Genomic DNA, 21,583 nt, shown 5'->3' with positions numbered 1-21,583 from the left:
AGTAAGGCTTTAAAAAAACGACCATGTATAGTAAGGCTTTTTAAAAAACGACCATGTATAGTAAGGCTTTAAAAAAAAAAAAAAGATGACCATGTATAGTAAGGCTTTTTGGAAAAAAAATACGACCATGTATAGTAAAGCCTTTTTTTTAAAGAAAATGACCATGTATAGTAAGGTTTTTTTTTAAATGACCATGTATAGTGAGGCTTTTTTTTTTAAATGTCCATGTATAGTAAGGCTTTTTTTTTTTTAAAAACGACCATGTATAGTAAGGCTTTAAAAAAAAAGACCATGTATAGTAAGGCTTAAAAAAAAGACCATGTATAGTAAGGCTTTAAAAAAAAGACCATGTATAGTAAGGCTTTTTTTTAAAGAAAATGACCATGTATAGTAAGGCTTTTTTAATATGACCATGTATAGTAAGGCTTTTAAAAAAACGACCATGTATAGTAAGGCTTTTTAAAAAAAAAAAACGACCATGTATAGTAAAGCTTTTTGAAAAAAAAATACGACCATGTATAGTAAAGCCTTTTTTTTAAAGAAAATGACCATGTATAGTAAGGTTTTTTTTTTTAAATGACCATGTATAGTAAGGCTTTAAAAAAAACGACTATGTATAGTAAGGCTTTAAAAAAAAACGACCATGTATAGTAAGGCTTTTTTTTCTTCAAAAAAACGACCATGTATAGTAAAGCCTTTTTTTTAAAGAAAATGACCATGTATTAGTAAGGCTTTAAAAAAAACGACCATGTATAGTAAGGCTTTAAAAAAAACGACCATGTATAGTAAGGCTTTAAAAAAAAACGAGCATGTATAGTAAGTCTTTTTTTTCTTCAAAAAAACGACCATGTATAGTAAAGCCTTTTTTAAAAAAAAATACGACCATGTATAGTAAAGCCTTTTTTTTAAAGAAAATGACCATGTATAGTGAGGCTTTTTTTTTTTAAATGACCATGTATAGTAAGGCTTTTTTTTAAAACGACCATGTATAGTAAGGCTTTTTAAAAAAAAAAACGACCATGTATGGTAAGGCTTTTTTATACGACCATGTATAGTAAGGCTTTTTTTAAAAAAAAACGGCCATGTATAGTAAGGCTTTAAAAAAAAAGACCATGTATAGTAAGGCTTTAAAAAAAAGACCATGTATAGTAATGCTTTTTTTTAAACGACCATGTATAGTAAGGCTTTTTAAAAAAATACGACCATGTATAGTAAAGCTTTTTTTTTAAAGAAAATGACTATGTATAGTAAGGCTTTTTTAATACGACCATGTATAGTAAGGCTTTAAAAAAAACGACCATGTATAGTCAGGCTTTTAAAAAAAAACTACCATGTATAGTAAGGCTTTTTAAAAAAATACGACCATGTATAGTAAAGCTTTTTTTAAAGAAAATGACCATGTATAGTAAGGCTTTTTAATACGACCATGTATAGTAAGGCTTTTAAAAAAAAAAACGACCATGTATAGTAAGGCTTTTTAAAAAAAAAAAAAAACGACCATGTATAGTAAGGCTTTTTGAAAAAAAAATACGACCATGTATAGTAAAGCCTTTTTTTAAAAGAAAATGACCATGTATAGTAAGGTTTTTTTTTAAATGACCATGTATAGTAAGGCTTTAAAAAAAACGACCATGTATAGTAAGGCTTTAAAAAAAAACGACCATGTATAGTAAGTCTTTTTTTTCTACAAAAAAACGACCATGTATAGTAAAGCCTTTTTTAAAAAAAAATACGACCATGTATAGTAAAGCCTTTTTTTTTAAAGAAAATGACCATGTATAGTGAGGCTTTTTTTTTTAAATGACCATGTATAGTAAGGCTTTTTTTTAAAACGACCATGTATAGTAAGGCTTTTTAAAAAAAAAAACGACCATGTATGGTAAGGCTTTTTTTATACGACCATGTATAGTAAGGCTTTAAAAAAAACGACCATGTATAGTAAGGCTTTTTTTTTTAAAAAACGACCATGTATAGTAAGGGTTTAAAAAAAAGACCATGTATAGTAAGGCTTTATAAAAAAGACCATGTATAGTAAGGCTTTAAAAAAAGACCATGTATAGTAAGGCTTTAAAAAAAACGACCATGTATAGTAAGGCTTTTTTTAAAGAAAATGACCATTTATAGTAAGGCTTTTTTTTTAAAACGACCATGTATAGTAAGGCTTTTTTTAAACGACCATGTATAGTAAGGCTTTTTTAATACGACCTTGTATAGTAAAGCTTTTTTTTAAGAAAATGACCATGTATAGTAAGGCTTTTTTAATACGACCATGTATAGTAAGGCTTCAAAAAAAAAACGACCATGTATAGTAAGGCTTTAAAAAAAAAATACCATGTATAGTAAGGCTTTTTTTTCTTCAAAAAAACGACCATGTATAGTAAGGCTTTTTTAAAAAATACGACCATGTATAGTAAGGCTTTTAAAAAAAACGACCACGTATAGTAAGGCTTTTTTTTTCTTCAAAAAAACGACCATGTATAGTAAGGCTTTTTTTAAAAAAATACGACCATGTATAGTAAAGCTTTTTTAAAAAAACGACCATGTATAGTAAGGCTTTTTTTTAAACGACCATGTATAGTAAGGCTTTTTTTAAAAATACGACCATGTATAGTAAAGCTTTTTTTTAAAGAAAATGACCATGTATAGTAAGGCTTTTTTTATACGACCATGTATAGTAAGGCTTTAAAAAAAAACGACCATGTATAGTAAGGCTTTAAAAAAATACGACCATGTATAGTAAGGCTTTTTTTTCTTAAAAAAAACGACCATGTATAGTAAAGCCTTTTTAAAAAAAAATATACGACCATGTATAGTAAAGCCTTTTTTTTTAAAGAAAATGACCATGTATAGTAAGGCTTTTTTTTCTTCAAAAAAACGACCATGTATAGTAAGGCTTTTTTTTAAAACGACCATGTATAGTAAGGCTTTAAAAAAAAAAAAAACGACCATGTATGGCAAGGCTTTTTTTATACGACCATGTATAGTAAGGCTTTAAAAAAAAACGACCATGTATAGTAAGGCTTTAAAAAAATACGACCATGTATAGTAAGGCTTTTTTTTCTTAAAAAAAACGACCATGTATAGTAAAGCCTTTTTTAAAAAAAAAATACGACCATGTATAGTAAAGCCTTTTTTTTTTAAAGAAAATGACCATGTATAGTGAGGCTTTTTTTTTTTAAATGACCATGTATAGTAAGGCTTTTTTTTAAAACGACCATGTATAGTAAGGCTTTTTAAAAAAAAACGACCATGTATGGTAAGGCTTTTTTTATACGACCATGTATAGTAAGGCTTTAAAAAAAACGACCATGTATAGTAAGACTTTTTTTTTTAAAAACGACCATGTATAGTAAGGCTTTTTAAAAAACGACCATGTATAGTAAGGGTTTAAAAAAAAGTCCATGTATAGTAAGGCTTTATAAAAAAGACCATGTATAGTAAGGCTTTAAAAAAAAGACCATGTATAGTAAGGCTTTAAAAAAAACGACCATGTATAGTAAGGCTTTTTTTTAAACGACCATGTATAGTAAGGCTTTTTAAAAAAAATACGACCATGTATAGTAAAGCCTTTTTTTAAAGAAAATGACCATGTATAGTAAGGCTTTTTTTTCTTCAAAAAAACGACCATGTATAGTAAGGCTTTTTTTAAAAACGACCATGTATAGTAAGGCTTTAAAACAAAAAAAATTGATGTATGGTAAGGCTTTTTTTATACTACCATGTATAGTAAGGCTTTAAAAAAAAACGACCATGTATAGTAAGGCTTTTAAAAAAAAAAACGACCATGTATAGTAAGGCTTTAAAGAAAATGACCATGTATAGTAAGGCTTTTTAATACGACCATGTATAGTAAGGCTTTTAAAAAAAACTACCATGTATAGTAAGGCTTTTAAAAAAAAAATACGATCATGTATAGTAAGGCTTTTTTTAAACGACCATGTATAGTAAGGCTTTTTTAAAAAATACGACCATGTATAGTAAAGCTTTTTTTTAAAGAAAAAGACCATGTATAGTAAGGCTTTTTTAATACGACCATGTATAGTAAGGCTTTTAAAAAAACGACCATGTATAGTAAGGCTTTTTTTAAAAATACGACCATGTATAGTAAAGCTTTTTTTTAAAGAAAAAGACCATGTATAGTAAGGCTTTTTTAATACGACCATGTATAGTAAGGCTTTTAAAAAAACGACCATGTATAGTAAGGCTTTTAAAAAAATGACCATGTACGGTAAGGCTTTTTGAAAAAAAATACGACCATGTATAGTAAAGCTTTTTTTTAAAGAAAATGACCATGTATAGTAAGGCTTTTTTAATACGACCATGTATAGTAAGGCTTTTAAAAAAAACGACCATGTATAGTAAGGCTTTTAAAAAAACTACCATGTATAGTAAGGCTTTTTTTTCTTCAAAAAACGACCATGTATAGTAAGGCTTTTTAAAAAAAAATACGACCATGTATAGTTAGGCTTATTTTTAAACGACCATGTATAGTAAGGCTTTTTAAAAAAATACGACCATGTATAGTAAAGCTTTTTTTTAAAGAAAATGACCATGTATAGTAAGGCTTTTTTAATACGACCATGTATAGTAAGGCTTTTAAAAAAAACGACCATGTATAGTAAGGCTTTTAAAAAAAAACTACCATGTATAGTAAGGCTTTTTTTTTAAAAAATACGACCATGTATAGTAAGGCTTTTTTTTTAAACGACCATGTATAGTAAGGCTTTTTAAAAAAAATACGACCATGTATAGTAAGGCTTTTAAAAAAAACGACCATGTATAGTAAGACTTTTTTTTCTTCAAAAAACGACCATGTATAGTAAGGCTTTTTTTTCTTCAAAAAACGACCATGTATAGTAAGGCTTTTTAAAAAAAAATACGACCATGTATAGTAAAGCCTTTTTTTAAAGAAAATGACCATGTATAGTAAGGCTTTTTTTTCTTCAAAAAAACGACCATGTATAGTAAGGCTTTTTTTTATACAACCATACACACACACACACACACACACCACACACCACACACACACACCACACACACACACACCACACCACCCCCCCCCACTCACACACACCCCCACACACACCCACACACACCACACACACACACACACCACACACACACACCACACACACACACCACACACACACCACACACACACCACACACAGACACACCACCACACCCCACACACACACACACACACACACCACCCACACACTACCCCACCCCACACACACCACCACACCCCACACACACACCACCCCACCACACCCCACACACACACCACCCCACACACACACACACCATACACACACACACCACACGCACACACCACACGCACACACCCCACACACACACCCACACCCCCCCACACACACACCCACACACCACACATACACCACACATATACACCCCCCCCCCACACACACACCCACACCCCCCCACACACACACCCACACACCACACACACACCATCCCACCCCACACCCACCCACCACCCCACACACACACCACACACACACCACACACACACACCACCACACCCCACACACACACACACCACCCACACACTACCCCACCCCACACACACCACCACACCCCACACACACACCACACGCACACACCACACGCACACACCCCACACACACACACACCACACACACACACACACCACACACATACACCCCCCCCCACACACACACCCACCCCCCCCCCCCACACACACCACCACACCCCACACACACACCACCCCACACATACACACACACACCATACACACACACACACCACACGCACACACCCCACACACCCCACACACACCCCACACACACCCCACACACACCCCACACACACACCACACACACCACACACATACACCACACATATACACCCCCCCCCACACACACACACCCACACCCCCCCCACACACACCCACACACACCATCCCACCCCACACACACCCACCACCCCACACACACACACACACCACACACACACACCACACCCACACACACCACACACACACACCACACACACACACACCACCACACCCCACACACACACCACCCACACACCACCCACACACTACCCCACCCCACACACACCACCACACCCCACACACACACCACCCCACACACACACACACACCATACACACACACACACACCACACGCACACCATCCCACCCCACACACACCCACCACCCCACACACACACCACACACACACCACACACACACACACACCACCACACCCCACACACACACACCACCCACACACTACCCCACCCCCCACACACCACCACACCCCACACACACCACCCCACCACACCCCACACACACACACACGCACACACCCCACACACACCCCACACACACACACCACACACACACATACACCACACATATACACCCCCCCCCACACACACACCCACACACCACACACACACCATCCCACCCCACACACACACACACCCCACCCCCCCCCCACCCACCCCACACACACACCCACATCACCCCACCCCACACACACACTACCCCACCCCACAAATAGGTACCTATGTCGTTTTCTATTTAAAAAAGACTTAGGTACCTATGTCGTTTTCTATTTAAAAAGACTTATGTTCCTGTTGTTTTTTCCCAAAATAGCTTTTTTTTTTAAATACGACCATGTATAGTAAGGCTTTTTAAAAAAAAAAAATAACGACAATGTATAGTAAGGCTTTATTTACTCGCAAAAAAAGACCATGTACACTAAGACTTTTTTTCAAAAACAACCATCTATCGTAAGGCTTTTTTTCAACAGCAATCATGTATCGTAAGGCTTTTTTTTCTCCAAAAACGACCATGTATTGTAAGGCTTTTTCGTGAGGAAAAAAAAGCCTAACTCTCCATTATACAATTTGTCCTTGGAAAAAATATGACTTTGTAACTTCACTGGTCACAGTTTCCTAATCTCTCCCGCTTAAGTCGAACGATGGAGGCCACATCCCGTTTGAGGGCGGACACGCTTCGCTCTAGTTGCTCTGAGAAGTCTTTCAGCTTCCCGGTGTGGTCCTCCACGAAGAGCCGGAGTCCCAAAGGGTCGCACGCCTCCTGCCCGGCGCAAAAAAGACAAAAAACAAATGTGGAAAAACAAGTGGCAACAAAAAGCGAGCACGTGCCAGCGTACTTACACTAGGTCTGCATCTTAGCAGACTCTGCAGCCGGGCTCTCACTGAAGTCATGTTGTGGTAGAAGCGCTTCAGCGAGCGAGCGAACTCTGCGTCGCAACTGGGCCGGACTGAGCCAATGCGCAAACTCTCGCCGCCTATGGCAGATGTGATTTTCAAGAGGGGTGTGTGTGGTGTCTGTGGGGTGTGTGGGGTGGTGTGCGGTGGGTGGGTGTGGTGTGTGGGGTGTTGTGGTGTGTGTGGGGTGAGGTGGTGTGTGTGTGGGGTGGTGTGTGTGTGTGAGGGGTGGGGTGGTGTGTGGTGTGGTGTGGTGTGGTGGGGTGGTGGTGGGGGGTGGTGTGTGTGTGGGGTGGTGTGTGTGTGTGGTGTGTGTGTGGTGTGTGTGTGTGGTGTGTGTGTGGTGTGTGTGTGTGGTGTGTGTGTGGGGTGTGTGTGTGTGTGTTGTGGTGTGTGTGTGTGGTGTGTGTGTGGTGTGTGTGTGTGTGTGTGGTGTGTGTGGTGTGTGTGTGTGTGTGTGTGGTGTGTGTGGTGTGTGTGTGTGTGGTGTGTGTGTGGTGTGTGTGTGTGTGGTGTGTGTGTGGTGTGTGTGTGTGTGGTGTGTGTGTGTGTGGTGTGTGTGTGTGTGGTGTGTGTGTGTGTGGTGTGTGTGTGTGTGGTGTGTGTAGTGTGTGTGTGTGTGTGTGTGTGGTGTGTGTGGTGTGGTGTGTGTGGTGTGGTGTGTGGTGTGTGTGGTGTGGCGTGTGTGTGTGGCGTGTGTGTGTGGTGTGTGTGTGTGGGTGTGTGTGGTGTGTGTGTGTGTGTGGTGTGTGTGTGTGTGTGTGGTGTGTGGTGTGTGGTGTGTGTCTGTGTGGTGTGTGTGTGGTGTGTGTGGTGTGTGTGGTGTGTGTGGTGTGTGTGTGTGGTGTGTGTGTGGTGTGTGTGTGGTGTGTGTGTGGTGTGTGTGTGGTGTGTGTGGTGTGTGTGTGTGGTGTGGTGTGTGTGTGTGTGTGTGTGGTGTGTGTGTGTGGGTGGTGTGTGTGTGTGTGTGTGTGTGGTGTGTGTGTGTGTGGTGTGTGTGTGTGGGTGGTGTGGTGTGTGTGTGTGTGGTGTGTGTGTGGTGTGTGTGTGTGTGTGGTGTGTGTGTGGTGTGTGTGTGTGTGGTGTGTGGTGTGTGTGTGTGTGTGTGTGTGTGGTGTGTGTGTGTGTGTGTGTGTGGTGTGTGTGTGTGTGGTGTGTGTGGTGTGGTGTGTGTGGTGTGTGTGGTGTGGTGTGTGTGGTGTGGTGTGTGTGGTGGTGTGTGTGTGGTGTGTGTGGTGTGGTGTGTGTGGTGTGTGTGGTGTGTGTGTGTGGTGTGTGTGTGTGTGGTGTGTGGTGTGTGTGTGTGGTGTGTGTGTGTGTGGTGTGTGGTGTGTGTGGTGTGTGTGTGTGTGTGGTGTGTGTGGTGTGTGTGTGTGTGGTGTGTGTGTGTGTGTGTGTGGTGTGTGTGGTGTGTGTGGTGTGTGTGGTGTGTGGTGTGTGTGGTGTGTGTGGTGTGTGTGGTGTGTGTGGTGTGTGTGGTGTGTGTGGTGTGTGTGGTGTGTGTGTGGTGTGTGTGTGTGTGTGGTGTGTGTGTGTGTGTGGTGTGTGTGTGTGTGTGGTGTGTGTGTGTGGGTGGTGTGTGTGTGTGGGTGGTGTGTGTGTGTGGGTGGTGTGTGTGTGTGGGTGGTGTGTGTGTGGTGTGTGTGTGGTGTGTGTGTGTGGTGTGTGTGTGTGGTGTGTGTGTGGTGTGTGTGTGGTGTGTGTGTGGTGTGTGTGTGGTGTGTGTGTGGTGTGTGTGTGGTGTGTGTGTGTGGTGTGTGTGTGGTGTGGTGTGTGGTGTGTGTGTGTGTGTGTGTGTGTGTGTGTGTGTGTGTGTGTGGTGTGGTGTGTGTGTGTGTGGTGTGGTGTGTGTGGTGTGTGTGTGTGGTGTGTGTGTGGTGTGTGTGTGGTGTGTGTGTGTGTGTGTGGTGTGGTGTGTGTGTGTGTGTGGTGTGTGTGTGGGGGGTGTGTGTGGGGGGGTGTGTGTGGGGGGTGTGTGTGGGGGGTGTGTGTGTGGTGTGTGTGTGTGTGTGTGGTGTGGTGTGTGTGTGTGTGGTGTGTGTGTGTGTGTGTGTGTGTGGTGTGTGTGGTGTGTGTGTGGTGTGTGTGTGGTGTGTGTGTGTGTGGTGTGTGTGTGTGTGTGGTGTGTGTGTGTGTGTGTGGTGTGTGTGTGTGGTGTGTGTGTGTGTGGTGTGTGTGTGTGGTGTGTGTGTGTGGTGTGTGTGTGTGTGATGTGTGTGTGTGTGTGTGTTGTTGTGTGTGTGGTGTGTGTGGTGTGTGTGGTGTGTGTGTGTGTGGTGTGTGTGTGGTGTGTGTGTGGTGTGTGTGTGTGGTGTGTGTGTGGTGTGTGTGTGGTGTGTGTGTGGTGTGTGTGTGTGGTGTGTGTGTGTGGTGTGTGGTGTGTGTGTGGTGTGTGTGTGTGGTGTGTGTGTGTGTGGTGTGTGTGGTGTGTGTGTGTGGTGTGTGTGGTGTGTGGTGTGTGGTGTGTGGTGTGTGGTGTGTGGTGTGTGGTGTGTGGTGTGTGTGTGTGTGTGTGTGTGGTGTGTGTGTGGTGTGTGTGTGGTGTGTGTGGTCTGTGTGTGTGTGGTGTGTGTGGTGTGTGTGTGTGTGGTGTGTGGTGTGTGTGGTGTGTGTGTGTGTGGTGTGTGGGGGGTGTGTGTGGGGGGTGTGTGTGGGGGGTGTGTGTGGGGGGTGTGTGTGGGGGGTGTGTGTGGGGGGTGTGTGTGGGGGGTGTGTGTGGGGGGTGTGTGTGGGGGGTGTGTGTGGGGGGTGTGTGTGGGGGGTGTGTGTGGGGGGTGTGTGTGGGGGGTGTGTGTGGGGGGTGTGTGTGGGGGGTGTGTGTGGGGGGTGTGTGTGGGGGGTGTGTGTGGGGGGTGTGTGTGGGGGGTGTGTGTGGGGGGTGTGTGTGGGGGGTGTGTGTGGGGGGTGTGTGTGGGGGGTGTGTGTGGGGGGTGTGTGTGGGGGGGGTGTGTGGGGGGTGTGTGTGGGGGGTGTGTGTGGGGGGTGTGTGTGGGGGGTGTGTGTGGGGGGTGTGTGTGTGGGGTGTGTGTGTGTGTGTGGTGTGGTGTGTGTGTGGTGTGGTGTGGTGTGTGTGTGTGTGGTGTGTGTGTGTGTGGTGTGTGTGTGTGTGGTGTGTGTGTGTGTGGTGTGTGTGTGTGTGGTGTGTGTGTGTGTGTGTGTGTGTGTGTGTGTGTGTGTGGTGTGTGGTGTGTGTGTGTGTGGTGTGTGTGTGGTGTGTGTGGTGTGTGTGGTGTGTGTGGTGTGTGTGTGTGTGTGTGTGGTGTGTGTGGTGTGTGTGTGGTGTGTGTGTGGTGTGTGTGTTGTGTGTGTGTGTGGTGTGTGTGTGTGGTGTGTGTGGTGTGTGTGGTGTGTGTGGTGTGTGTGTGGTGTGTGTGTGTGGTGTGTGGTGTGTGGTGTGTGTGTGGTGTGTGTGTGGTGTGTGTGTGTGGTGTGTGGTGTGTGGTGTGTCTGTGTGGTGTGTGTGTGTCTGTGTGGTGTGTGTGTGTGTGGTGTGTGTGTGTGGTGTGTGTTTGTGTATGGTGTGTGTGTGTATGGTGTGTGTGTGGTGTGTGTGTGTGTGGTGTTGGTGTGTGTGTGTGTGTGTGTGGTGGTGTGTGTGTGTGTGTGTGGTGTGTGTGTGTGTGGTGTGGTGTGTGTGTGGTGTGGTGTGGTGTGTGTGTGGTGTGTGTGTGTGGTGTGTGTGTGGTGTGTGTGTGTGTGGTGTGTGTGTGTGGTGTGTGTGTGTGTGTGTGTGTGTGTGTGGTGTGTGTGTGTGTCTGTGTGGTGTGTGTGTGTGGTGTGTGTTGTGTTGGTGTGTGTTTGTGTTGGTATGTGTGTGTGTGTATGGTGTGTGTGTGTATGGTGTGTGTGTGGTGGTGTGGTGTGTGTGTGTGTGGTGTGTGTGTGTGTGGTGTGTGTGTGTGTGGTGTGTGTGTGTGTGTGTGGTTGGTGTGTGTGTGTGTGTGTGTGTGTGTGGTTGGTGTGTGTGTGTGTGTGGTGTGTGTGTGTGTGTGTGTGTGTGTGTGTGTGTGTGTGTGGTGTGGTGTGTGTGTGTTGTGGTGTGGTGTGTGTGTGGTGTGGTGTGGTGTGTGTGTGTGGTGTGTGTGTGGGTGGTGTGTGTGTGGGTGGTGTGTGTGTGGGTGGGTGTGTGTGTGGGTGGTGTGTGTGTGGGTGGTGTGTGTGTGGGTGGTGTGGTGTGGGTGGTGTGGTGTGTGTGTGTGTGTGTGTGTGTGGTGTGTGTGGTGTGGTGTGGTGTGTGTGGTGTGGTGTGGGTGTGTGGTGTGTGGTGTGTGGTGTGGGTGTGTGGTGTGGGTGTGTGGTGTGGGTGTGTGGTGTGTGTGTGTTGTGTGTGTTGTGTGTGTGTGTGTGTTGTGTGTGTTGTGTGTGTGTGTGTGTGTGTGTGTGTTGTGTGTGTGGTGTGTGTGTGGTGTGTGTGTGTGGTGTGTGTGTGTGGTGTGTGTGTGTGTGGTGTGTGTGTGTGTGGTGTGTGTGTGTGTGGTGTGTGTGTGTGTGGTGTGTGTGTGTGTGTGTGTGTGTGTGTGTGTGTGGTGTGTGTGTGTGTGGTGTGTGTGTGTGTGTGTGTGGTGTGTGTGTGTGGTGTGTGTGTGTGTGGTGTGTGTGTGTGGTGTGTGTGTGTGGTGGTGTGTGTGTGTGTGTGTGGTGTGTGTGTGGTGTGTGTGTGTGTGGTGTGTGTGTGGTGTGTGTGTGGTGTGTGTGTGGTGTGTGTGTGTGGTGTGTGTGTGTGTGTGGGGGGTGTGTGTGTGGTGTGCGTGTGTGGTGTGCGTGTGTGGTGTGCGTGTGTGGTGTGCGTGTGTGGTGTGCGCGTGTGGTGTGCGTGTGCGTGGTGTGCGTGTGCGTGGTGTGCGTGTGCGTGGTGTGCGTGTGCGTGGTGTGCGTGTGCGTGGTGTGCGTGTGCGTGGTGTGCGTGTGCGTGGTGTGCGTGTGCGTGGTGTGGTGTGCGTGGTGTGCGCGGGTGCGTGGTCCGTTGTGCGTGTGTACCGTTGAGCTGCGCTCTTAAACGCTGGTTCTCCTTCAACAGAGTGTTGTTTAATCTCTTCTGTTCTTCCAGATCCCGCTGAAGTCTGCTCAGGGAACCTTTTGGGTCTAGGCAATCCATATGTTGGACCTGTCAGCACATACTGCACGTTTCATACCAACCACTGCCAAAAACATTTCCCTGGTGCTTTTTCTTGCCAATAAATTGAATTGAATTGAATTGAATTTGTACTCACGGTAGTGGTCATTTCCGGAGAAAGTTCAAATGAGTGAGTAGTTGCGACTAGAGTGACTAGTTGTTCGAAGATTAGCTTAGTTGGCAGTCTGAATGGAGCCAGCGCTCGTGTGACAGACGGCATAATTTACAAACTCACCATAGTTTCGACGACGTCGTTCAAATCGATGATGATGACGCCGTTAGCATTTCCTCTCGCGCTCTCCACAGTGGACACCAAGCTAACACAGCCCTCTGAAAGGAAAAAGTCAAACTAAACAATGATTTAAGTGGCTAAACCATGGGTTTTCTTTCATTCATGATTTCCTGCTTGGAAGGCAAACGACACCTTGAAGCCCCCAAAGCTCCAGAAGCACAGCGCTGGTCTGAAGGTAGTTGAGTAGCCGCCGGGACACGCTAAGGGACGCAAAGTGCTCGGTGTGCCGTAGCACGGGGTTGATGTTGCGCCACGAGGCAGGCGTGTACACATGACTTGAGCTGTCGAACAAATGGAAACTAGCAAAAGAAAATAGTTTTGACATCCTTTCCACAACAGCTTGTAGCTATGCAAAAACATATCAATTGGAGACCCACCCGATCTGAACGCCTCGATCACGAGACTCTCGTATCCAGCGCAGGCCAAAGCATTGTTCCACAACCAGCCGGACGTCCAGTCGCCGACCGAGTAACTCGGACGGGTCGATGAGGATGTCGTCTTCGGCCAGAGGTCTGAAAAATTGAAAAGTGTCAAAATTTGTTTGTGTCTCTATGTCAAACATTTTTAAGGTCATTTGCGTCTCAAGTTCTAATTTTAAGGTATAAGGGTCTCAATGTAAAGTTTTTCTGAATTTGACCTTTTGTGAGAAAAAAAGCCTTATACATGGTTGTGTTTTAATAAAAGTTACTATACAAGGTTTTTTTTCTTCAAAAACAACCATCTATATTAACGGTGTGTTTTAAAAATGACTATGTATAGTAAGGCTTTTTTTTATTTTATTTTTCTAAAATGACCAAGTATAGTTGGTCGTTTTAGAAAAATAAAAAAAGCCTTACAATACATGGTCATTTTTAAAACAAAGCATTAGTACAGATGGTAACATCGCAAGGGACTAGAAGCTATTAGATTTTTTGCCGCCCAGCACTAAAACATGTCAGGTTTTGTATACTTTGATTCTTTTTATGACTGTCCCAATTTATGCTACAAAATGTTCAAATGTTGCACAAAATGAATGGTTGGTGTTCAAACGTGGACGTGTGCATCATACGATCCATCGTGAGTGCAAGGAATCAGTTTTGCTTGCAGTATTGACTCCTCGCTCCCTTCAGACCCAAGCACCTTGCATACACATCACGTTTTAGCATAAGCGAGCATCTTTAATTATCGACACTTGGGCCATTTGTGTCCGTGCCAGTGCTTTACCTCAAGTTGCTCGTCCACGGGAATACGGAAGGCGATGGATTGAAGCCAAAGGTGAGCCGTGCCCAGGAGCAGCGGCTCCACCGGATCCCAAAAAGGGTCTTTCTCCCTGGGCAAGGCGGCGGTGGAAAGGCCCTCTTCGCTCTGACAGGATGAAAACAAAGCAATTATTCTATTAGGCTGAACTCTTTCATGAACAAAATGATGTTGTCTTTGTAACTCATTAGCTGCCATTCACAACACGAGATGTCTAATCCATTTAAACTGGGAGGAGCCAATGAACAAAGTCCACATTGGGAAAAAAAACAAAAACATTTGTTGACTAGTCAAAATGGGTTGGAAGTATAGCACCATCAATGGCTGTGAAAGGCCACTCCTCCCAGTTTAAATGAATTTGACAGCTGTCGATAATGATGGTAAGCAATGAGATAAATGCTAATTATGGATTATGGACTTTAGCGTAAACATTTGAATAGGTGTCCAGTGTACCTGAAAAGGTTAAGTTGCACTTGAAAATGTGTCAAAAACAATTTATCATCAAAAAATGAGCAATATTGATTTTAAAGAACCCAGAATGAAATTACATTTTGTCCTTTCATCTCATCCAGATGTTTCTGGTAAATTTCTTCCATCAGGAATTTGCGGTTGACAAACTTGGCCTTGGACCACACCCATACCTACCAATGGAAAGATTACTTTTGAAAACAAACATTCTCAAATGAACAATTGCCAGTCATTTCTACAATTCTTGACTTATAGAAAGGTTCAAAGAAAATACCTTTCATATTTATATCCCTTGTTGCTCATATCTATCATCGGTAGGGCTTGATTTGAGGCAAGTGGACTTTCCCCATTTGTTAATGTATTCATTATTTAAAAGTTCAAATATTAGCCAATTAATGATGCTATGAGTTTTACACTTCATGCGAGGATGTGCAAACCTGTTTGCTGTGCGTTGAAGTAACTCGACAAACTATCTCCTTCTCCAGGTCGTGTCCTTTTGAGTCGGACAGCACCAGATTCTTAATCTCCAGTTTAAACTCTACACCCTGCAGGCAATACATTGATTAAATCAATACCACTTTCCCTTAAAGGGTTCAATTGAACTATTGAAATGTCATTTGTCACCCCTCCAGTTTTTAAGACAAGAAAACTCACCTTATTTAGTTCTTGACTCATCTGGTTGGCTTCAGCCACCAGTGGCATCATTTTGACGTAATCATAAAAAACAGCCAGCAGCCTTGGATCTGTCTGACAGGAATCATTGCTGCTTTCACCTGAAAGTAACCAGAATTATTCCACCATTTGATGTAAATCTGAAAAAACAAAAAACAAAATGAAATCCCAGTTGGGGCTCTTTCTCACCCAGGTGAATACCCTCAGCTTCAGCCAGCTCAGACAGGAAGTAGTCGTAGTCGTAGCGACTCCAGTCGTTAGCACCCCTCTCAGACGGGAAGCCGATATAAAGGTAAGTGCAGTTGGAACCGAGAATGACTCGGTCCTGACAAAAAAAAAATGCATGAGATGTATTCAAGAGAATGAATATGTTGATATTTTCCATAGTGACACTCACCAGATGCTGCAGCTCGATGGTCTGAGAAATACCTCTTCCATTGATAGTCACCTTGGATCCCTTTAGAGGAGTTAGCATTACCCGCCGATGTTCGTTCCTCAAGACGGCGTGGCGCTGCTGGATCCTGAAACGGAATCCCACCATGTACATTCTCGTGTTGCGAACATAATGAAAGCGTTCATACCCTAAACCCTTGATACAGATGGATCGAGAGGTGCCTTCATTGATGCCAATGTCCCATTCACCTGGAAGAATGACATTGTCCATTAGTGGCAAGGCCACTGGCTTGAAGACAACCAAATTAAACAGACTGAATGTGATAAAATGTTAAGATTTTTGAGTTTAGTCTTCACGTTTTCAATAACTCGTAGACAAAATACAGACTAAGACAGGGGTGCTCAATATGTTGATTATGATCTACTGGTCGATCGCCAAAGGTACTATTGGTAAATTGCATGAAAGTCAGTTTAGATCCAATCTGTCTCATAATTTCTTTTAGGATGGATCGATAGCTTGTTTTTACCGCGACGGCAATCTGAAATACTGTGGTACCTCTACTTCAGAAATTAATTGGTTCTTTCGTAACATGGACTTTTTGCAAGTGGAGCACCATTTCGCATTGAATTGGCATAATTCATTCCACTATAAACCCTTAACAAATGATAAAAGTCAATGGTTTATTACCTATTGTTGAAGAATATGTATCAGAAACCCGTAATGAATGCATTTTGAACTAAACACAAGGCACAAGGCAAAACATGACTGACCTTCCTGAATGAAAAGCTTGACGACACCAGACAGCTGAGCATCCTCGTTTATGTTCAGGATGTAAGGATGCATCTGCATCATTCTCCTCTCCTGATACAATCATTAGATGTAGGCTAGAAGTCATTGCGACGTGTGTGTTTGTACCTGTGTGATGTTGGCATACTGTTGCTCCCAGTCCTGAAGCGCCTCCTGCAGATGTTGCTCCCACAAGGTGTGAATGGTTCTGATCTGGAGCTCATTGTGTGTCACCAGCTGCCGAATCTCCTCTGGGAATGAAAATAAACTAGAAAATAACACACTCTCACATTCTGCCGTGATCTATTTACACTTACTGGTTTCATCAGTGGCACTGCGCCCATCCTGGCCCAGTCGACTCAGTCGTTGCATGAGTCTGGCATTCTCGGCCTTGAGTTCTTTGACCAGACGCTCGGTGGGGCTCTCGTTCACCACTGGACGGTTCTGGATGTGCTTTGCCCTTTAAAAAAAAAGCAAAAGACGGAATAGAATTTAAATGTTTCATTATGTGTCATTTGGGGGGGGGGGGGGGGGGGGTCGGGGTGAATTTCCTCATATATGATTTGTATCACAATTCACAGGTCACGATTTGATTCGATCCCAATTAATCCTGATTCTACTCTTTGAGACAGTTATTGCGATTTTCGTATGACTTAGGAACAACAAACTCATCAAAATTGGACAAAAAAAAGTATATTAGAGAGTGATCAACACTGCCCAGAAGATCATCGGCTGCTCTCTGCCCTCACTGGATGACATTGCCAGCCCTCGATACCTCAGCAGAGCTAGGAACATTGTCAGGGACCAATACCACCCTGGTCACAACCTGTTCCAGCTGCTGCCCTCTGGCAGACGGTACATGTCTCACAAAGCACGGACAAATAGACTTAAGGACATTTTTTCCCCACAGCCATCAGGACTCTGAACTTGCGTTAGCACGACACACAATCCCTTCTTTGCAATAACTTCGGGGTGTGCAATAACAATGTACAATATCTTAGAATTTACCTAGCCGGGATGTGACTTTTTATACTTTAATATTACTATTTATGTTTTTTTTACTGGGAAAACACACTTTATGGAGTAGCACCACCAATTCGTTATACGCAGCTGTGTATGAAGACAATAAAGGCTTTTGATTTTTTTTAATTTTGAATACATACATTTATTTCTGAAACCGCATTAAGCAATAAAGTAAACATGATTTGTTTAAAAAACATATAGCCTACCATATATCATTATCTCAGTTTTTAGTGCAAACCTGCTTTAGTCCTAGAAAGCTTAAATGCAGGATTCGAAATATGAAAAAGAAAGAAAACGGGAATTGCGGACTGTAAAATCGAAATATAACAGTCAATCATTTAAAAAAATATATATATATATACCTCTCAGCATAACGCAGCGTAGACAGGGATTCCTCATAGCAGATGTCAGCAGGGCTTAGTGTGGCAATCTAAAACATGAAAATATTTGGAGTCCAGACGATAACATATTAGGACAACACACATTAGGGCGGAACTTACCATAACAGTGCGGCTGTTTCCTCCCAAAGCCGACTGTAGTAGCTTAGTGAGAACTGAATCTCTGTATGGAACATGCACAACCTTCTTCCCGACGGCCATGTCGGCAAGAGCGCTGCAAATGAGAAGAATTGTGCCCACTTGGAGAAAATGACCGAATAAGCGGGGCGTGCTGACCTGATGACGTTGCCCAGAGTGGTGAGGCTGAGGTTGATGGCCGTGCCCTCCCTGAGACGATCCGCCTCGCTTGATGCTGATCTCTGGCGCTCACTTCCTGCGAGATCCACCAAGTTGATATTGGATTGTTTGGTGACGCTCTCTTTAGACAAGATCTTGACAAGAAGAAGTTGACATCAGCAAAGGAGTTAACGATCGGAGAGCGAAATGGCATCATCATTGCCATTAGATTGTAAATGGATGTCACCTGTTGGAGCTGCAGTACAATAAGCATGTGAGAGCGGCTACTGTTAGCGTTCATGAGTGTAGCAGCGGTGGTTCTGGTTCGGGTGCCCTGCTCCATCAGCTGCTCAATCTAAGGGTTTGGAATTTGAAACCACTACGTTTTTGCAGCACTAGAATTCCATGAAATGAAAAGTGAAGCGGTTTTAGCCACCAGTGCTGCGCTATCACATGGAACTGTACGCAGACCCTCCACATAGAACCCTCTGTGCTGCTCCTCTCGGACACGGAGGCCGCCGGGAGGACGAGAACCACGAGATAGCAGGTCCACCACCTGGTGAGATGGAAAAGATAAGAAGGTCAAAATAAGTCTTTCTGTGCCATTGAAGATTAACATGGATGGGAATTCTATCATCGTTAATGATGGCTAATGAAGTTGTCTTTTTTTATTTAATGTCCTGATCAGGGCACCATTAAACCCAATGGTTTCATGTCATTGCGACAATAATATCAACGCTAACTTGGCAATGGTGCATTTCATTTCACCTGCTCATTGTAGATTTCCAACATACTGAAGAAGACCTGTGAGCAGATCAAACATGAGGAGATATTCAAAAAGCTCGCTCACACACTCACAGTATATACACAAGTACATATACTCCCCTGGCATTGTCTAGTATCCTGGTTTTCTTTAATGGCCTCAAAGAGTCGCTCACAAAGTTTGGGAACCAGGCCTTTATTAGGCTTGTAGCCCACCATGGAGAAACTCTTCCCAGAGCCCGTCTGACCGTAGGCCATAAGGGTAGCATTGTATCCCTGTATTCATCGACCAAACAACATTATTTACTTTGTAACTCCCTGAATTAAAAATAACCAAAAAATAAAAAATAAACAATAAGTTCGGTTTTCAAGAGAAATGCTTGGTACCTGAAGTGCATTCTCCAATATTCCTTCCCCAAGGTCCTGGAACACACATTCCTGAAGGGAAATAGCATTTTCTTTTTTATATTTTGCTATTTTATACTGAGAAATGTAAAAAGTGAAAAACGTTTTCTTTCATTAACTTTAATAGTGCTTTTAATGGATAAAAAGTAGCAAAAGTTAGCTTTATGAATGTCTTTTTGGCAATTTAGTGAAGCAATTAAAAAAAATTACAGTCCCAAACATGTGCAGTCATTTCAAAAGTATTTGAAAAATCATCTGTAAGACTGAACTGAATAGTGAAATTACATTCAGCAATACTATAAAATTAAATGTTGTAATGGCCACTTTGTTCAAAACCAACACTAGGAAAACAAGACTAAAATCATCCTACGTATAGTGGAATCTAACGGACAGCTAGGTTCAGCTAGCAAAAGCTAACAGAAGCTATAGCGGAAGCTAGCTAGTCGGCCAATGTTTTTAAGCACAATAACTTAGTGCAAATTGTTAGTGTACAGCTCAGAGATGTTTAGAAGAAAAAAAAAAGGTTATTTTAATTCAAAAAAAAATCAAAAATGTTTCCAATCCCTCCACTAAACTAAATTGGATTGAACTTTATGTAAGCAACTGCGCTTTGATGGGTTTCTTGAGTGTTTAGCGACATGCCGACATTTCCAGACGTGATACGCAGACAGACGGATACAAATAAATGAAATCAGCGCTTACCTGGTCTGCATAGCGCCCCCCAGCCTCTTCAGGCAGGTACAGGCCCGTAAGGTCATCAATGACGTAACCACTGTGGGACCAGTAAGCATAGTCAAAACAGAAGGAACGGCGGCACTGAGCGTCCCGTGGGTCCTGGATGCTGATGGAGTTGGCTGCCATGGCAACGATGCAGCGGCTGCTTGCATCACGCTCCATCTGAATCGGAGCGTCAAAATGTCAGTACCCACACTCCAATTTTACTGCTGTTGATAACAATCATGTAGCTCCATTCATCTTGCTGCTCCGAATTTAAAATACTTTATAACTTATTTTCCAGTTACCATCATATAAACATCATATTGACACTCCAGGTAGGTTGCAGGTTTAGAATACGCCAGAATTGAAGGATACTGGCTTCCTGGTAGCTTCATTTTTTGACATTTTTTTTCCCTCAAATCTTTGGCAGTCAGTTAAATGAGTTTAGCTCTACTTTTCCTTACAAGAATAATCTGCCCAATTGTTACGCACACCGAGGCCAATGGAAATTATAGACAAAAATGATAGGGTTGAAATTTGCCACCTGGCTCGTTGTGTACTCAGTAAAGTGTTGGAATTGGCTTGCTGACTTTAACAATGAATGTTGACTCATTACGTTCCCTCATTCGCCGCTACCTTGCCAATTCAAATTGATTGGATATCTATTTACAAGTGATGAACCTAAAGTAACAACACAAGAATCAAGAGCCATATGATTGGACGTGAATGTCAGTGAAAGTCAATGGCCATGTATCTAGTAATTTCTTTGCCCGCCAACTCAATAAAAGGCAGAAAATTCAAGAAGGCTGTGATCATGAGAATGGAAACAAACTGACCTTGTTGAAGGGACGCACTCTGACAGCCACTTTTACACAGTCCCTGCTGTGCATGTCTGATGTTGTAGTACCTGTTCGTGAAGTGAAACAGTAGACCAATGTTTACTTTCACCTTGCCTGCCATAATGAATTATTCACCTGCAGGCAGCATCATTTATCGGGCCATTCCATGGAAGCTGCCATTTGTGCTCTTGGGATACCTGGCTGAGAAATTGAGACTCGATGAAGTGGCTGGGGTGAGGGAAGTCTCGGCTTCCCTGCTGAAGCTGCGACCTCAGAGAAGTGGAAGCTGGAGGAACGTAGCATGGGGGCATATTGATTGGATGACCTGGTTTAAAAGCAAATGTTGCATGTACTTGTTTCCTAAATTTTTACGACTTTCAAAATATTCATGTCTAGATATGCATTTTTGCAACATTCATTCATTCTCTTCCAACATGTTTTCCCTTTGTTCAACATTAGACGTGATCCGCAGACGTACAGATACAAATAAATGAAATCAGCCGCACTTACCTGGCATATGTATTTGTATTTATCAAACCTGTTTATATAAAGAACATTAATTTTCACTGTTTGTTCAACATTAGACGTCATCCGCAGACGTAGATACAAATAAATGAAATCAGCCGTACTTACCTGGTATATGTATATATCAAACCTGTTTATATAAAGAACATTATTTTTTTGCTATATCTTTCATTTTAATGTGCTACACAAATAAATGTGATTGCCTTGCAAGCAGTATTTTTATAATAATTTTGTAATTAAGCATTTTCCAATGCTTTGTATATTTTTTTAATTTAATTTTAGGTAACAAAGGGTTTAAAAACTAACAAAATGACATTTTAAAAACACAAATTATTCATTTTCTGTAAATCACTGCTACCCTTGGATTTTTTGGTTAGAAGTAAATTGCAATGACTTTAGCATTGGAAATGGAAATTCCTGGCTAGGTAAATGAAAATGTAAAAAATGT

At 42.8% G+C, this 21,583-nt stretch overlaps 1 protein-coding gene across 4 annotated transcripts; it reads right to left on the bottom strand.

The window, feature by feature from the left end:
• Positions 1 to 6,693: 6,693 nt before the first annotated feature.
• kif28 (kinesin family member 28) lies at positions 6,694 to 21,414 on the bottom strand. 4 transcript variants are annotated; one of them, XM_077625721.1, is made up of 28 exons: positions 20,808 to 21,414; positions 20,608 to 20,678; positions 19,757 to 19,951; positions 19,037 to 19,087; positions 18,776 to 18,925; positions 18,656 to 18,694; positions 18,324 to 18,443; positions 18,135 to 18,242; positions 17,888 to 18,042; positions 17,714 to 17,825; positions 17,576 to 17,643; positions 16,508 to 16,650; positions 16,320 to 16,441; positions 16,175 to 16,265; positions 15,592 to 15,652; positions 15,408 to 15,531; positions 15,200 to 15,335; positions 14,993 to 15,111; positions 14,776 to 14,883; positions 14,419 to 14,511; positions 13,838 to 13,978; positions 13,683 to 13,753; positions 13,012 to 13,146; positions 12,767 to 12,933; positions 12,578 to 12,672; positions 12,207 to 12,333; positions 7,176 to 7,309; positions 6,694 to 7,095 (listed from the first exon to the last, which is right to left on the bottom strand). In XM_077625721.1, the coding sequence occupies exons 1-28, from the start codon at positions 20,911 to 20,913 to the stop codon at positions 6,934 to 6,936; spliced, it is 3,204 nt and encodes a 1,067-aa protein (XP_077481847.1). In that variant the 5' UTR covers positions 20,914 to 21,414; the 3' UTR covers positions 6,694 to 6,933. The 4 variants fall into 4 exon arrangements, 3 of the variants coding, with proteins under 3 accessions (XP_077481847.1, XP_077481852.1, XP_077481865.1); XM_077625726.1 differs by having other exon boundaries at positions 12,767 to 12,915; XR_013306130.1 differs by lacking the exon at positions 6,694 to 7,095 and having other exon boundaries at positions 12,207 to 12,311.
• Positions 21,415 to 21,583: the final 169 nt, after the last annotated feature.

This window comes from Stigmatopora argus, chromosome 2, assembly GCF_051989625.1.
Source record: "Stigmatopora argus isolate UIUO_Sarg chromosome 2, RoL_Sarg_1.0, whole genome shotgun sequence".
Classification (NCBI taxonomy): Eukaryota; Metazoa; Chordata; class Actinopteri; order Syngnathiformes; family Syngnathidae; genus Stigmatopora; species Stigmatopora argus.
This window is presented reverse-complemented; position numbering and strand designations above follow the sequence as displayed.

Bases quoted from the DNA above. Each gene is read 5' to 3' on its own strand.
- kif28 (XM_077625721.1), bottom strand. From the start codon at position 20,913: ATGCTACGTTCCTCCAGCTTCCACTTCTCTGAGGTCGCAGCTTCAGCA. The intron at 18,444-18,655 runs GTGAAATGAAAT...CCATCTCACCAG, and splicing joins TGGAAATCTACAATGAGCAG to GTGGTGGACCTGCTATCTCG. The intron at 18,243-18,323 runs GTGGCTAAAACC...CCAAACCCTTAG, and splicing joins CATGTGATAGCGCAGCACTG to ATTGAGCAGCTGATGGAGCA.